This window comes from Uloborus diversus, chromosome 5 (genome assembly GCF_026930045.1).
Source record: "Uloborus diversus isolate 005 chromosome 5, Udiv.v.3.1, whole genome shotgun sequence".
Taxonomy (NCBI): Eukaryota; Metazoa; Arthropoda; class Arachnida; order Araneae; family Uloboridae; genus Uloborus; species Uloborus diversus.
Genome location: NC_072735.1, coordinates 15,685,958 through 15,703,184, shown reverse-complemented (window position 1 = coordinate 15,703,184; position 17,227 = coordinate 15,685,958). Strand labels below are relative to the sequence as shown.

General features: G+C 31.4%; 1 protein-coding gene across 1 annotated transcript in view; it reads right to left on the bottom strand.

Annotated features, from left to right (window-relative positions):
* Positions 1-10,040, bottom strand: part of LOC129222306 (myosin-10-like) — a 55,772-nt gene extending 45,732 nt beyond the window's left edge. Inside the window, exons 1-3 of the mRNA XM_054856792.1 lie at positions 9,992-10,040; positions 7,825-7,938; positions 6,821-6,928 (exon numbers count right to left, since the gene is read on the bottom strand). Of these exons, the coding sequence (XP_054712767.1) occupies positions 6,821-6,928; positions 7,825-7,938; positions 9,992-10,006 (237 nt within the window). The 5' untranslated portion in view covers positions 10,007-10,040. The remainder of the gene's footprint in view (positions 1-6,820; positions 6,929-7,824; positions 7,939-9,991) is intronic.
* Positions 10,041-17,227: the final 7,187 nt, after the last annotated feature.

Sequence of the window (17,227 nt, the reverse complement as noted above, 5' to 3'; positions counted from 1 at the left end):
AATGGAAAGTATTTTCTGAGTCCATGTTTTTTTTTTTTTGCTTATTCTATCAATTTCAGTGACATAAAGTACTACTTTCGACTGAAGGAAACAATCCCATTTTATGGCAGTTTTCTTCTTTTTTCTTTCTTTCGGTGCTTAATTGCACAGGTTTATTTTGATGAGGACTACAATCTGAGTGCTTTGCCTCCCTTACGCATGATATATTTTATTACACATATAAACAACACATGAAAGAATTTACATCACAAAGAAGGGAAAGTACAACCGGAGCGAGGGTGGGAGTCGGACCCACCGCCTCAAGTGTGCCAATGTCAAGTAGTCACTCAGACCGCTCGGCCACTGAGGCCCCTTATGGCAATTAAACTCGCTTTTTACTGATAGTTCAAATTGAATCTATTATTGTGAAGTCCCAGTTTATTCCCTAGATTTATCAGTTTGTTATTAGCATTTTATGCTTCTGCTCTATGCAATTCTGGAAAATATCTATCTGGGACGAACAATATTTCATTTTGCTTGTGCGTGTTTGTGTAGTTTTAACTTTTTGTTTTTTTACTACTCATTTGGCTAATTTATTTAGCTGCTTGTGTGCACCTATTGGCTCTTGGTTTGTTATTTTCTACCTTCGGTCTACTTATTATATAGATGACTCAGTTGCCAAATTAATTAACTCCACTTTTTAAAGAAATCCTCATTTCTGCTTTAATAGTGCTTAATCAATGCTTAAAATGGGAATTTATATTAAACTTTCGGTTCAGTACATTTATGATCCTGCGATAGCAGAAAATGTAACACGAGGGCCCATTCACTACTATAGATAATACTATCTTCTTCATCACTTTTCTCGACTTTTTGTTTTATGGAGTTAATCGATTTGGCAAAGTGAAGCATCCATATACAGTGGACTCTCCCTATTCTGAACACTCATGGGACCAAACAAAAGTGTTCAGATTTTCGGGGTGTTCATTATAGAGGGATGCACGTATATGTATTCTATTGCGTTAGTGGACTGTGTTTAGTATTTCATCCAGTAACTGAGGAGAGGTGTTGAATTTTGGATTGATGGCTAGTGCAATGTCTAATTCAAGTCGATAGGACTTAAACTCTGGCATTTATTTATTTCACTCTTAGTTTAAAAAGTGGAACGTAGCATTCAACAAAAAAATATTACAATACAGCTATGGGAACAATACTTGAAAAAAAAAGTTTTTTAAAAATCTGTTTTTGAATTGTGTATATCCTCATGCAAGGTATGTGCATGAGGGTATGTGCATGTATCCAAGTGAAAATGTTTTCGGGTGATTCTCAGCCGCAATTTGCTTAAAGGTAATCATACTTAAAAGATCTTGAAAACAACTTGATACAATTGTTGGATTTTTGAAATATAGTTCAGTGGCAGAAACTTCAGGCTTATATTGCTCAGCTGAATACTTTCATGTGATGCAATAATATCCAGGAAAATAGTTTTTCTTTTTCCTCTATCCATTTTCTCTTTAAGGCCATTCAATCAGTGATAAAATCGTGAATGTATTTTGGGCTTTCAAATTATAGTCATAGGAATTCCTGAGTACCTGATGTACAGTCTTGAGCAAAAAAGAGACTGAGGGGACATGATTCAGTTGTTTAAATTTATTAAAATGAAAGATGTTACAGGGCTGAAGTTTAGCACTGAAAACAGGACAAGGGGTCATTGTTTTAAGCTATTTAAATCTAAGGCTAACATGGATATTAGGAAAAATTATTATTATAGCATGGTAGTGGAACCTTGGAACAGCTTACCGGAAGAGGTGGTATTGAGCAAGGGAGTAGATAGTTTTAAGAGGGCCATTGATCTCCACTGGGGATTGTAAATTGACTAAGACCAGTCTAGCTGGGCCCAGAGCCTGTTGCTGGTCGTCACTTTTGTATTTGTGTTTGTACCAATTATGAGTATGTTCAGTACATAGAGAGGTGATAATTGAAGGGGATTGAAAATAGCATTCATAATACTAGGGTGTTCAGAGTAGAGAGAGGTCAGCCTATGTTAAGTCAATGAAGTTTTGCCGAGACCATCAAAATGTGTTCTGAATATCGGCGTGTTCATATTAGAGAGTGTTCAGATAAAGGAAGTCCACTGTACATACATATACAGGGATAGAAGTGACATTTGCCAACAAAAATATAGGAAAATATAGGAATTTTCTGAAAAAAATATAGGAATTCGATGGAAAATATAGGAATTTTCTGCAAACAATATAGGAATTTTTCGAAATAATATAGGAATATTTTGAAAAAAAAAGGATATACAGGAATTTCGATAACAAAGCTCGCCAGTATGACATTTTTTTTCAAAATGCAATACTACTATTCGATTAAAAACATGTAATTACACTACCTGACATAAGTGCAATACATACGCATAAATAAGTCTAAAAATACACACAAAATCAATTTTACAAACAGTAAAAGAGCGTAAAACTGTAATTTGTACTAAACATATTAAGGCATACTTCTTTAAAAATAAAAAAAATAGACGAAACTTTTTGTAGATGAACACAAATCTTTCTTAAAATAGTTGTGTCACTAATCTAATTTTTAATGAAAGATTTTGCATGATCCGATACTGCGATGGGCAAGCTGTGCAGTAGAATGGAATTCGTGAAGTTCTGTTCTAATTTATGTTATCACTTGACAATGCAGTAAAAGCCAAACTTAAAGTTTTATAAGTTGTTGAAACATGTGCTATGCTGAAATCAAAGTCACATGTCACAGTAATATCAGGGGTCAATCCAGGTTTCATTTTTTAAGTCCCCGTTATGCGGAAAAGCAAAATATTTTTTGTGAATTTTCTTTATTTTTGTGAAAAAGAAATTATTGTGAATTTCCTTTTCTTTTCTAGAAAAAAGTGTTCAGGTAAAAATTTAAATGTATGCAAATTAAAAATTTAAATGTATACTGAGTTTTTTTTTCAGAAAAATCTCTGATATGATACTTTTTGACCATTTTTCCCCCTGAAAATCCTGACTTTTCAGTACAAAATTCGATCATAGTTGAAATCCACGATTTCCCATGACTTTGAAGGACACCCAGTAAAATATAATTTGATTTAGAAATATTTGGTCATTAAAGCAAAATAATCCAGACCTAAAAAACTTGGTGGCCACCACTGTCCCAAAGTTTTAAAGTACAAAAAGTGAGGGGGGGGGGTTAGTTTTTACTACTTTCATAAAAAAAATTAATAAATAGAACCTTGCACTTGTTTACAAAAACATGCATTTTGGAAAATTTAAGTTAAAATAGGTTTTTAAATTACTTCAAAATAAATAAATGAGAAGTCGTTAGGAAACTGCATTTTAGTAATCAAAACCGTTTCTTTAAGTTCATACCAAAGCCTCCAAATCAATGAGGATCGAATGCAATTGTGCAGATAAAATTTCACTTTTCTAGAAACTAATGCAGGGCTCCCAACACATTTTAGTTTTAGAAAAGGGTAAAAGAGGACTAAAGAGGACCAGTTAGGATTAAAAAGAGGATCTTGAGAGGACCATTCATTTAAACACAAGGAAGCATCAAAAGGCAAATTAGCTGCCTGCTGCTAAATCCCTGAAAATAATTTGTTAATTAACCATAATACTGATTTTTACTGATACAATTCCTTTATCACCTTCTGCACAACTGATCTTTTTATCCATTGAATAATATTATTTACACAAACATTTGGATGGGAGGGGGGGGGCGGCACTTAGCGCAGCACTTAAGGCAGCCTCCATAGAACTAAATGGGCGTAATGATACATTTTGAATTGAACCAGGGATGCTGGTAGTCTCACTGAAGGATAGATGAAGCTGTGCTTCATCTTTCTATAGTTTAAAATTATTTTTGTGTTTTTCTGTATTGTAATGCTTCTTTAATAGCATTTATATCCCTTCTCCACCGATATGAATCCATCACACACCAAACAGATCTACTGTATTGAAAGTTTAATTAAAAATGTCTGAAATTCTCAATCACAAAGAGAAGCAGATCACATGAGGCATAGTTTTGCAATTTTCATATTCAAAGTATATTTTCAAGAATCATAAAGCTTACATTAAAAAAAATAATCCATGATTGCAGGGCCATGAGTGCTTTGAACTTTTATGGGGGGGGGGACAAATTCCCCCCTTTAGCAGGCATCATGCCGCCTGCCTTGTCTAGTGGTCAGAGAAGTCTGACTGCGATAGGAAGGTCCGGGTTTGAATCCCGGCTCGGGCATGAACGTACTTTCTCTCTCCTGTCCTTGTCCCCTATAAACGGGTCCTTATGGCATGTGTGTACTGTAGAAGTCGGACTTCACACCAAATTACTCTACAGTTGGAAAAGTGAAGCAGTGCACCTCAAATTACCAGCCTACTTGGTACACGACAACAACAGCAGCAGGCATCATGACAATGAAATGATGTACAAATTCAACTTCATATAATTACATAATTCAACTTTGTTTCATATACAGACGCTACTTTAAAATGTTATGTGCTCAATTGTTTAAATTTAATACCCCTCCCCCTCCCACACAAAAAAACAGTAATAACCGAAAATAAGCTAATGATAATCAAAATTATGTTTGGAAAACTAAATAAGCTTGAATTAAACAACACAAAAAATATTAATTTTTTAGTTATTTAAGTAAAAATTTAATCGAGTTAATCTGACGTAGCATGTCAAAATAACTTCTAATTGCCATAAATATAAAAATATTTATAAGATGCAAAACGATTGAAAGCTCAGAGAAGCAAATTTTCACGAACCAAGTTCAATGTTGGCATGCTTCCCATAAAATAAATTTATTTATTTTCTACTAAATTAAACCTAAAACATGCTAATCTAAGTTGGAATATGGGAAAATAACATTCGATTGGGCAAAATATTTTAATATTTACATGATTCAAAAAGATTGAAATTTCAAACATTAAAAGCAATTTTCCGCGAAGTCCGAGTAAGTTCAATGTTACCATGGTTTCCAAAATAATTCCTACGTTAATTATTGAAATTAAATGAAAAATAAGCTAATCTAAAGTAGTATATGTCAAAATAACTTCCAATTGTCAAAAACATCTAAATGTTTACAAGATGCAAAAGGATTGAAATTATTTTCCGCGAAGTCCGAATAAGCTCAATGTTGTTATTGTTTTCAAAATATTTCCTTCGTTAATTATTGAAATTAAACGAAAAATAAGCTAAACTAAGGTAGCATATGTCAAAATAACTTCCAATTGTGGAAAACATCAAAATATTTACAAGATGCAAAAGGATTGAAATTTCCAACGCGAGAAGCATTTTTCCGCGAAATCCGAGTAAGTTCAATGTTGCCATGGCTTCCAAAATAATTCCTTCATTAATTATTGAAATTAAACGAAAAATAAGCTAATCTATAAAAACATATGTCAAAATAACTTCCAATTGTCAAAACATCAAAATGTTCACAAGATGCAAAAGGATTGAAATTTCAAACGCGAGATGCAATTTTCCGCGAAGTCCGAATAAGCTCAATGTTATTGTTATGGTTTCCAAAATATTTCCTTGGTTAACTATTGAAATTAAACGAAAAATAAGCCAATCTATAGAAACATACGTCAAAATAACTTCAAATTTCCAAAAACATCAAAATGTTCACAAGATGCAAAAGGATTGAAATTTCAAACGCGAGATGCAATTTTCTGCGAAGTCCGAATAAGCTCAATGTTATTGTTTCCAAAATATTTCCTTCGTTAATTATTAAAATCAAACGAAAAATAAGCTAAACTAAAGTAGCATATACTAAAATAACTTCTAATTGTGGAAAACATCAACATATTTACAAGATGCAAAAGGATGGAAATTTCAAAAGCGAGAAGCATTTTTCCGCGTCCGAGCCGAGTAAGTTCAATGTTGCCATGGTTTCCAAAATAATTCCTTCATTAATTATTGAAATTAAACGAAAAATAAGCTAAGCTAAGGTAAGCACATGTCAAAATCACTTTGGATTGTAAAAAGAATCAAAATATTAACAAGATGCAAAAGGATTGAAACCTCAAACACGAAAGCAATTTTTCGCGATAAATCATATCGAATATATATGTTCAGAAAATTGCACTAATGAAATATTTTTAAAAGAATTACAAGCACAATCCAAACAATAAATAAATTCAAGCAATAAAGAAACTTTTTATACTTTTTCAAGGTTTTCAAACACTAGAAAATGTGTGTGTGTGAGACCTCCCCCCCCCCCAAGAACTTTTCAAGGTTTTTCATGGGCGTACGAACTTTGTTTAACACGCGCTGCGGCGGCGTGCTTGGGAGAACAGTAACTTTTAACGAAATGAAAAACTTTTAAAATCTGATATTTAAGTAAAAACAATATAAAAGCGAACTAATCAGATCATAATGTTAAAAGTCTGAAGCGGACTTTACCATAAAACACGGACTTTGGCGGGAAAAGCGAACCATTTGGGAGCCCTGCACAGTAGGAAAGATAAAATGGCGGCTGCACGTGGATCGCGGAAAAGGCGGTAGCCAAAAGTCGAGGGGAAAAGCAAAAAAAAAAAAGGAATCGGAAACTGAAAAATATAGGAAAATATAGGAATTATAGGAATTATAGGAACTTTTTCAGAAATATAGGAAAATATAGGAATATAGGAACGCTGCGATGCCTGCATATATCACTGTGAAAGTCAGAAATCTGGTAAATGCCGACATCCTTGAAAAAACTAATATTTCCAGTGAATCACCGGTGAAAGTCAACATGTTCCATTTAGGTCTTTCACAGTAACATATATATCTATACGAGTGTATAAACAAATTATTCCAAAGAAAAATTTCATACCTCATTTTCAGCACTCTCCAGTTCTTTACTAATTAAAGCAGTTTCATACTGCCTTCTGTTCAAACAGGAATTCATTATTACAATACAATTTGATACCACTGGTAGAATCTGAAAAATAGATAAAATAACATGCAAGGACATATCTTTTGTTTTTTTCTTGCGATGAAAATAATTCAATAGAAGTAATAGCTGAACTTAATGCATTTTTTGGTGATGATTTCAAGAAAAATATTGAAAAACATCTATCAGGCCACATTTTTTTACAAATCCAATTTTACATGGATTTTCATGCACATTCAATATATAAAAAAAATGTTGTTGAATTTCACCACTGGCTTATAATTTTTTACAGAGGTGAAACACAGAATACTCCACTGTGACACCTCCTCTATGCTGTACATTAACTTACAAGGGGGAAATTTCATCACAGAAACAATTTTAACAGCTTTTTTTCTTAGCACTTTTTATGAAACAGGATTTGAGTTCAAGACATAAAAGATTTCTACATGACTTTTGTTACACATGCAGCGAACATAATGCTCTTAAAAAATTCACGAAGAGCATTACAGACTATGTATGACAAGTTTATTTTGGGTATTTTGGTCTGAAACTCATGGAGAAGATGAATCGTGGCTACCTCATAAAATTGCAAATTAGTTGTTTCAAATTTTACATAAAATTATAGAAAAATTTGAAAAAAGAATTTCTAACTTGACATAAAATTTCAAATTCATACATAGAATAATTTGTGTATCATACTGAAAAAGTAATAATAACAAGTAAAAAATATTTTTTAAGTTGAAAAAATCACAAACTAACATGTTCTAACAATTATCTACAATGGATAATTAGAATAATAAGTGCAAAATAAATCATTCATATGGCCCATAGTGTTGATTACTTCTTACTGGAATATTCCTTATTAATCATTTATTCAATCAAACAAAAAACACAGCATACACATTAAAATAAAAACAGTAATAATAATGAAGCGTAATAAGTACCTCAATTTCAAAAGGCAGTTTCTCCAAATCAAACTTTAAAGACAAAATTTCAGACTTCCTGAATTCTAGTGTAGAATGGAATATTTTCATATTTGCTGCAACATTTTCGGTACTCTAAAAGACAAAAATCGATGCATCAAAAGTCTTGCAAGCAAACAACTTAAAACACTTATTCAAATGAGAAGTTAAAAAATTAGTTCTCGAACAAATAAAGTAAATACATAAATAAGCATGATGATCAGAAGAGGGCAAAAAATTTCAAGATTTAGATTAAGATTATTGACTTGAAACAGCTAAATATGTAGTTTAGTAGCAAAGGAGAATCAGTGGAAACACCATTCAATTGTATAAATTTATTAAAATAGAAAATGCAGTTTTACATTAAAGGCAAAACCAGAGGTCATTGTCTCAGGTTATTCAAATCCTGGACTGATATTGGAGCAAGGAAAGATTGCTAATTCAGTAGGGTTGTAGACATTTAGAATAGTTTTCATAAAGGAAGAGACAGACTAACATTTTAGGGGTCATGCTCAAGAACCAAGTCTTGGGTACATAAATAGTTTGGAATAGTGTGGAGGTACAATAAAAAGCACCGAATTAACAGGGAGTAAGGCGTTTGGGATTGAACTGCACTGATGTGCTATAACTATACTCCTTCAGCCAGAATTATGAAATAATAGAACAATTTTTTTTATTATTCTGCAGACAGAGTACTATGGCAAAGAGTATCTCGGGATGGTGATATGACCAATATACCAGGCATAAGTTTTAAAATAAATATTTCAGTTAAAAAAATATGAAACATCTTACAAACTTCATTGTAAAATACTCTACAAACAATAATGAAACATAACATAAGCATTTGAAATGATAAATAAAAAATTATATATTTTCAAAATATCAAAAAAAAAAAAAAAACTTGCCTTAGCGAAGAGAATCAATGGTTGGAAAAAAGTTTCAATCCCAATCTTCCAATCTCTACTTGGAGGTATTGCCAATCTCAAAAACAGAAATTGAGTAAACCACAAGAAAAAAAAAAGAAAAATCCTGCGTATTATCCGCTAAAAAAGTGCAAAATTAATGAGGTGCAGACTATACCCTGCAGTGGGTTATCTGTGTTTTTTTTTTCCTCAAGCCAAGTCATGGAAACTAAATTTACAGCAGGATTCTCCAAAGACCTCCTCCATTGCTCCCCACCCCCCATTAATCGGTTCATTGATGTGTGTGATATACAGAGTATATTACAGATTTGTTAATATATAATACTAATTTATCATCCAGTATTGCCTGGAATACCACTTAGTTTAGACAAAAGGATGAAATATTGCCAATGGTGGTTTATATTGCATCACAATGGTCATCATCTTCTGTTTGCCACCGACACTAACTATAGTATTCACAAAGTTTTCTTAACCGACTGATGTAAAAATGATTGTTCATCAAAAAAGATTGTTTAAAAAAAATTACTGGACACATAAGGCCCGAAAAAGATGATTATATTAACACAAACTACTTTATTTAATTCTTCTGCTTAACTAGTTTTAATCAAAATTCTTATTATGTCAAACACTAATTATTTATAATCCACCTGAGCAACTGCTCTAATGTGTTGAACATTAGGGCAGTATTTCTTTCCCTTTACAGATACTGTCCAAAGTTTAGTGTTGTTCTGATCCCCCTCTAGCTCCCCTTTGTGTATCCCTCTAGTTCCCCTTGCTGTATCCTTCTAGCTCTCCTTGGTGTATCCCTCTAAGTTTGCCAGAAGCATTTGTTCCTCGTAAACAGGTGAACCAGTTCCAAAAGGGCACTTAAACTTCATTCACACTTGACTGGCAGTTAAGAATCCATTTAGTTAGGATCATAACTCGTTGCTGGTGGTTTCATTTGTATTTATACAAATAACAGTCATTCTTCCAATGCACAAGATTATCAGGAAATATTGAAGAATTATATATTTGAATTTAAAAAAAAAGTCATTATTTCTGCTGATTTCTGTTGACCAAGGATGACATTTTCCCATATTTTACATTCATGGAAATGAATACGGTTCTGATAATACAAACTTTTAAAATAAAAGTCTGCATTTAAATGAAAACTAAAACATGTTCTACTTTTAAGCATTTTTTTTTATTTTAAAAGGATTAAAAACTAGTACAAATAAACTCACTGCTGTACTGCTCATACACTCTAGATATTCAAGATCAGCTTCAATCTCACTTTTTTCTGCTTCTCCAGCCTCAATTGCAGATGATAAGCCTTTCTCACAAACAGAAAATATTGCTTGTTTCTAAAAATTAAAAAGAAAGTTGATATTAGGTAAGCTCAGATAAGCAAATTGGTTGATTACAGATTAATCAGCAAAGCCAATTGATGCTCATAATGGTTATTTTTAATACTGTCAACAGGGGTGGAAATTTAGAAAAATAAATCACTGGTCCAATGGACCATTAGTTATGAAATTTCACTAGTCTGTTTTTAGTGGTCCATTCAGGTGTCCTGGCTTTAAATGATGAAAAATTGAAGAAAAAAGACAAACATGTAAAACATAATTAACATGACAGATGGAGTCCTTAAGCAGTTTTCAGTAGACCTGCTAAACGACTAGGAGAAGAGAAGAAAACAACAAATATCTTTCTGTTCACCAACGCTGGTCAAAGAATTAAGTAAGTCAGCAAAATCTATGTTGTAGTTATGGGAGGAAGGCAATATGATAAAACAATGTTATAAGACAGTAGAAATTTCTTTCTCTATCTTTTCTTGAAAAAAAAAACCCCTAAACATCTTTACTAATAATAAAGCTGAAAGTCTCTCTGTCTGGATCTCTGTGACGTGCATAGTGAATTAAAACATTATTAAATACATTATGAAATTTTTGAAAAGTTTTTTTTTTTGTTTGTTTCATAGATTTTTGGTACAAATGTGTGCACATGTATACATACACTTTAAATTCACAATAGAAAACTTCATCATTTCCATTAATTAATGTAATTCTATTCTGTTTACTTAAATTAATTTTTTGAGAAAATTAGCAAATAATGCTTGGTGTACAGAAACATCAAAATTTTAGTTTCCTGTATTTATCAAATTTGGTGTTTGAATGGGGGATACTAAAATTGAAAGTATATTTGAAGAAAAAAAGAGTTACGATGTAATTATTACAAATTGCTAAGAACAATCTGGAATTATTATAATGTGGAACCGTAACATGCAAGAGCAAATTAGCGAGAAATTCACCATCCATTATTTGTAAATATATAGGCAAACCAAATGACCTTTTAATTTTCTACTACGGCCAAAGCCATGCGGGTACCACTAGTTTAAGTAAAGGTGCAAACTTCCTCTCAAACGTTTAAGAAAATGAAGATGCTATTTTTTTTAAATATAAAATAGGAATAAAACTTCACTGATCCTATGAACCATTAAAATTTATATCCAGCTGGACTAATGGATGTTTTTGTAGTAAGAGACCAGTAGACTACTGTTAATTTTGAACCCTGCTGCCAATATCTACATAATTTTTTTTTCTTTTAAAGTTTTGACTTCAAAAATAGTTCATAGTTTATTTCTGAGACACGATTTATTTTCCTCCACTTTCTTAATTTTCGTAAAATAATTTCAAAATTTCATCCAATTTCTTTGAGCCATTCTTCATATTATTTTTAATAGAATTACATAATGTTAACTAGACCTACTAGACATGAATATTTAAAAATATTAGGCCTGCAGTCAGCAGGCTAATTTAGAAGCATTTTTAATGTAAATTTAGTCTTCAACAATTAGTAGCCATTTAATCCAAGATTTTATTCATAAAAATTATTAGGTTATCTAAAAGCACTATTTTAAAAGAGAAAATTAATGTTACTTGAAAAATGATGTAACATTGTTTGAATGTGTATATTTATTTAAAATATAAAAAATAAATAAAAAAGTAACATTACTTCAGCCATCAGTCTGCAAAAAATAAATAAATAACTGGGGGAATCAGTGACCTTTTGCAGACACTACTAGCATTGCTTATTATTTGCAATTTAAAAGTAAATAGCAATTAACATATCTAAAAAAATCACTAACTAAAGATCAACATACAAGGTAGCATAAGCTAATAGAAACCCTTGGTTGTAGTTAGCCAGAAATTCCTTTTCAAGTCCAGTGGTTAGTTGCTACTTCAGGAACACTCGCTTTACAGTTCATTTCTTCTTAAAACGTTTTGACATTTAAGTTACAGCAAGTGAAATTAGGGATTTGATTTCAGAAAACATATTTTAAACAATGATTTTTCATCCAAGAATATGTGCTTTCCATACAGATGAAAAATTACCTTTTTTTCAAGAAGTTCCTCAGCATCTACAAGCCTGTCAAAATCAGGTTTTATAGATTCAAGAAAATCAATGTCAAATTGGTAGAGACTTTTTAATTGCTTCATGCATGTCTGCAAAACTTCTGTTTCCTGAAATGAATAATAAATAAATAAAGCATTGAATTTAAAAAAATAATAATAATAAAATAAGTTAAAAAAGGAATACCAAAAGAAACACACACAAAATACAACTTCCATTACTTTCAAATTATTTATTAAAATTTTTGACATTCTCATAAATGGCTTCTTAGGGTGAATGTCAAATGCTGTTTATTTATTTATTTATTTTTCAGTTTAATGTCATAGCCCACTTTCTCTTTACCAAACAGATTTTAGAATTAAAGTTGAGCTTGAAACAAAAGTTCAATGCTAATCAGGATGTATGGTTAAAAAATAAAAGATCCAAATTTTTATCAAAGATGAAGTTTAGTTATTTTAATTTTTATCTAAGAAATTAATTACTTATCAGAGTCATATTAACAATAAAACAAGACCGTAATATAAATAAGTAATAAAATAAGACATTAATAGTAGTGCACTTTAAATAATAATAATATTGGGCATGCTCTTTTCTTCAGACTTTTCTTCAGATAGTAACAGCCACAAAAGATAAAATTATGAGAGAAAAAAATTAAGTCTATTTTGTAGTTAGTTTACCATTTTGGTAAATTTTAGTTTTGTGGCTTTTTAAATATTCTAATGTGACAGAAAAACTAAAGGTCATTAGTGTCAAAAATGCATAAAATTTAATTATCATGAGTTAAAATACATGCAGTAAATTTTTAGAAAGCCTGTATTGTTAAAGTAGAAACAAGAAATAAGTAAAATAATAAAAGTATACAAATACAAATGATATGAATAACAACAGGCTCTGGGGCTCAGTTAGGCTGCTCCTAATCAATTTAATAGAGCACATTTAAAACTAGTATTTGCTTTTTTAAATATTTAAGTTTCTAGTTTATTTTTTCAGATTCAGAAGCATTGGCAGCAGAAAATTCCATGTGCTCAATATAAATGACGAAAGTGTCAAAAACTCATTGATATGATTTTTTTAGTTTTGCACTGTATTATTTCATTAACTACAAATCTAATACTAACAGACTATACACATTTAAGTTAATAATAACTTAAGTTAAAAATAACTTAAAATGAAATCAGTAAAACATATTTTAGGTATTTTCAGACACTAAGAAACGTAAAATAAGTCATTTAATTATATAGTCCACTAATAATAGCTTTGTTAATAAAAACAAGAATTGTTTCACTTACAGCAAACTTTTGAGCAGTTTCAAAAAATGCTTCAATGCATTCTATTTCTTTCTCTCTTTTCTTTTCTAAGGAGGCAAATGTTTCCAGGCAAGACACTACAGCTTCTATACACTGCATAAGAAAAACATTATCAGTCAAGTAATCTGAAAAGTCATTTGGTGTAGAAATTTTTGATCATAAAATTTACTATAAAAAGTATTCATTATCACTCTACCAACAAAATCAATCAATTATTTCTATTTAAGAAATGTTTTGAGCTTAATCTGCCCAGGATGAGTCATTAATTTAAAAAAAAAGAAGAAATAATAACAAGCAACAAACTTTCAGAAACATTTAAAAGATTTAAGTGACCTTTTGAAGCTAGTTTAATTGTTTTGAGTGAACTATCCAAAATAGTGCTTAATAGTAGAATCTTTTATGCACACAATAATAAGGTGAAGTTCAAATATATCAGCAAGTTATAGCAATAAAGAAAGAAAAGATCAGAAGCACTTTTATGTTTGGCTATAAGTACAGGTAGAACTCTGATGACAGAATCAAAAGCTCCAATTACTTTTTCTCACATTTAAAACATCTCCTTCCAGTCAAAAAAAAAAAAAAAAAAACAGACAGCACTTTGTAGAATAGTGAGCTTGGGGTTGAAAATAATTTTATTAGATGTATTTTCATCTATAAGTCCATTCTTTTTGGATTGAAAAGAGGATTCCTTGGGACCCTTGAACATACGTCAACAACACTTATTGATGGACAGTGCCCGAGGATTGGAAGCTCGCTAACATTACACTGCTCTTCAAGAAAGGTCTAAAGGGAGTGAGGGAAATTATAGACCTGTGAATCTAACTTCGGTAGTTTGCAAAATTTTTGAAACATTGATTAAAATTAAGATAGTAAATATTTTAGAGACTAATAATCTATTGACTAGTTTTCAGTACAGTTTCAGGAAAGGTAAAAATCTTGTGCAACTAATTTATTACATTTCTATGACAAAGTTACCATGGCTTTGGACAATAAGAAGCTCGTAGATATTGTTTACATTGATTTTCAAAAAGCTTTGGATAAGGCACCGCATGTTACTACTTAGCAAATTAGCTGATATAGGAATAGGAGAGAAAATTTTCATTTGAGTAAAAAACTGGCTGAACGGAAGGAAACAAAGGGTAGTTGTGACGGGAAATAATTCTAAATGGAGTGAGGTTTCAAGCGGGGTTCCTCAGGGATCAGTGTTAGGGCCTGTTTTGTTCCTTGTTTTTATGAACGATATTCATAAAAATATTTCTGGGAACATGAATTGTTTTGCTGATGATGTCAAAGTTATGGGGATTGTAGAAAATGAAGAACAAGCAAATCAGCTGCAAGAGAATCTCGCTGGCTGTTAATGTTGGGAAATGTCAAGTGCTACATTTAGGGTATGGAAGTAAATGTACAAGTTATTATTTGTAAGGTTCAGTCATTAGTCAGGCAGAAAAAGTTATTGATCTAGGCATCTTAATAAGTCAGGATTTAAAGTTTAGTCAACAGTGCAGCATAGCTTGTAACAAAGCCAATAAGATGCTTGGGTTTATCAATAGATCTATTTCAAATAAATCTAAAGAAGTTCTTCTGCCCTTATATAGAAGTTTAGTAAGACCTCATTTGGAGTATGCTGTTCAGTTGGTCTCCTTATCTTAAGAAAGATATTAATGTATTGGAAAAGGTTCAAAAGCGAGCTACAAGGCTAATAAATAGACTTTCTCATTTAGACTACGATTCCAGGCTTAGAATACTTAAAATGTAGTCTTGAGCAAAGAAGAGACCAAGGGGACATGATTCAGTTGTTTAAATTTATTAAAATGAAAGATGTCACAAGGCTAAAGTTTAGCACTGAAAACAGGACAAGGGGTCATTGTTTTAAGCTATTTAAATCTCAGGCTAACATGGATATTAGGAAAAATTATTATTTTAGCAGGGTAGTGGAACCTTGGAACAGTTTACCGGAAGAGGTGGTAATGAGCAAGGGAGTAGATAGTTTTAAGAGGGCCACTGATCTTCACTGGGGATTGTAAATTGACTAGGACCAGCCTAGCTGGGCCCAGAGCCTGTTGCTGGTCATCACTTTTGTATTGTATTGCATTGCAACATTGTTTCTATGATTTTAACTTTTTGCTCAACAGACAATTCTAAAATTTTGAAAATCTTTCTTCTCAAGCTATGCATATGTGAAAAAAGTTGGCAATTATTAAAAACAAATAACAGAAAACTGTAAACTTACATAAAGTTCAGTATTGGAGCAAGACTTAATTTTTTTGAGAAAAGCAGCTATATCGTCTTCTCTTGTTCCCAGTGCAGAATTCAAAATTTTCAGAGCAAGTTTATATCCATTAATATTCTAAAAACACATCCAAAATGTAATAAGGTTACTAGTGATTCCCTATTTCAGGTTCTTAACTTTGTATAATGCTAATATATGTGTGTTAAAAGCCTATGATTTTTATCTATTAAAACATTTAATACAAAAAGAGATTTTTTTTTTTCAGCACTACATATGAAAAAAGATTTTAAAGTAAAAACTTGCTGTTTCCCTAAGAAAAGGCTGCTACATGCTATATTTTCCGTCTTAACAAGTAACTGCAACAGTGCTGACAGGAGCTTAATATTAAAATCTAAAGCATAAACTGACAGTTTAACTGACTGGTTTACCTTCCAGAGTATTTTTAGAGGGTACTTTTTTAATTTACTTCACAGACAGCAGAAAAAATTACTGCTCCTGGGGTGTCATATACCTAGTGTAAAAAAGTTTCCATATGCACTTCCTTCAATGAAATTCTGTTTTTAATCTTTTAAAAAGGAAAATATAAACATATACTCAATTTTAAGCTTAAACAATGAACACAAAAGCCCAAATACTAATATATTAGTCTATCTATCAAATAAATGTGAACACTTACATTTGGATCAGGCTCTTCAGCTGTTTCAGTAACAGTCTTTTCTTTCTTTATGCTTTTCTTCTTTGCTTTCACTGGATCAGATGGAGCAATAACTGCTTCTGCAGTTGACAACTACATAAATGGAATTCGAAAAGATAAATTTATCATTAAACTAAAATTAAAATTTTGGCGTATGAAATAATTTCAATGTAAGCTAAAATCAAGTTCAAATAATTTGAAAAAAAAAAATATGTTGCAGTAAAATCTGCCATGTAAATTGTTATTTTTGTTCGAGTTTTGAGTGTCTCACTCAGGAAAGAATCACTGAGCTCAGCGTAATTTAGGACACAGGATGAATTAACATTTCTTTGAAATACTGATAGTTTTTTGAAGTAGCTGTGGAATGCTAAATACCTTAAAATTCAAACTGTTGAGTAGTTTCAGCCACACAGCTTGCATTGAAAGTATGATTATTACAGTTTTCAGGGTGAATTTGAATTAATCTGCCAAACAAAAGGGAGAGTTAGAAGAGCACAAGTGCAACATAGAACCACCCATTATCGTGTCCAGTTTATAACCGTAACTGAGTTACGGTGCAAAAGAGAAAAATGAGCCAAAAAAGAAATTTCTGAGATTAAGACCGATTTCTGAAATTCCTGGAAAATCTACACACAAAATAAGAACATATTTGAAAAGAGCAGACAAAATCGTATAAGATGAAACTTTTTTCATCGAGATAGTTACATTTTTCAGCGAGCTACAAGTTTTTAAACATTCGAAGTACTCAAAGTTGAATTGGTGCCAAAATCTCTAAACGGCATTTTGAAAAACAATCGTTTGAGCAACAACTGGTCAAAGCTACTAAAAACTGGTC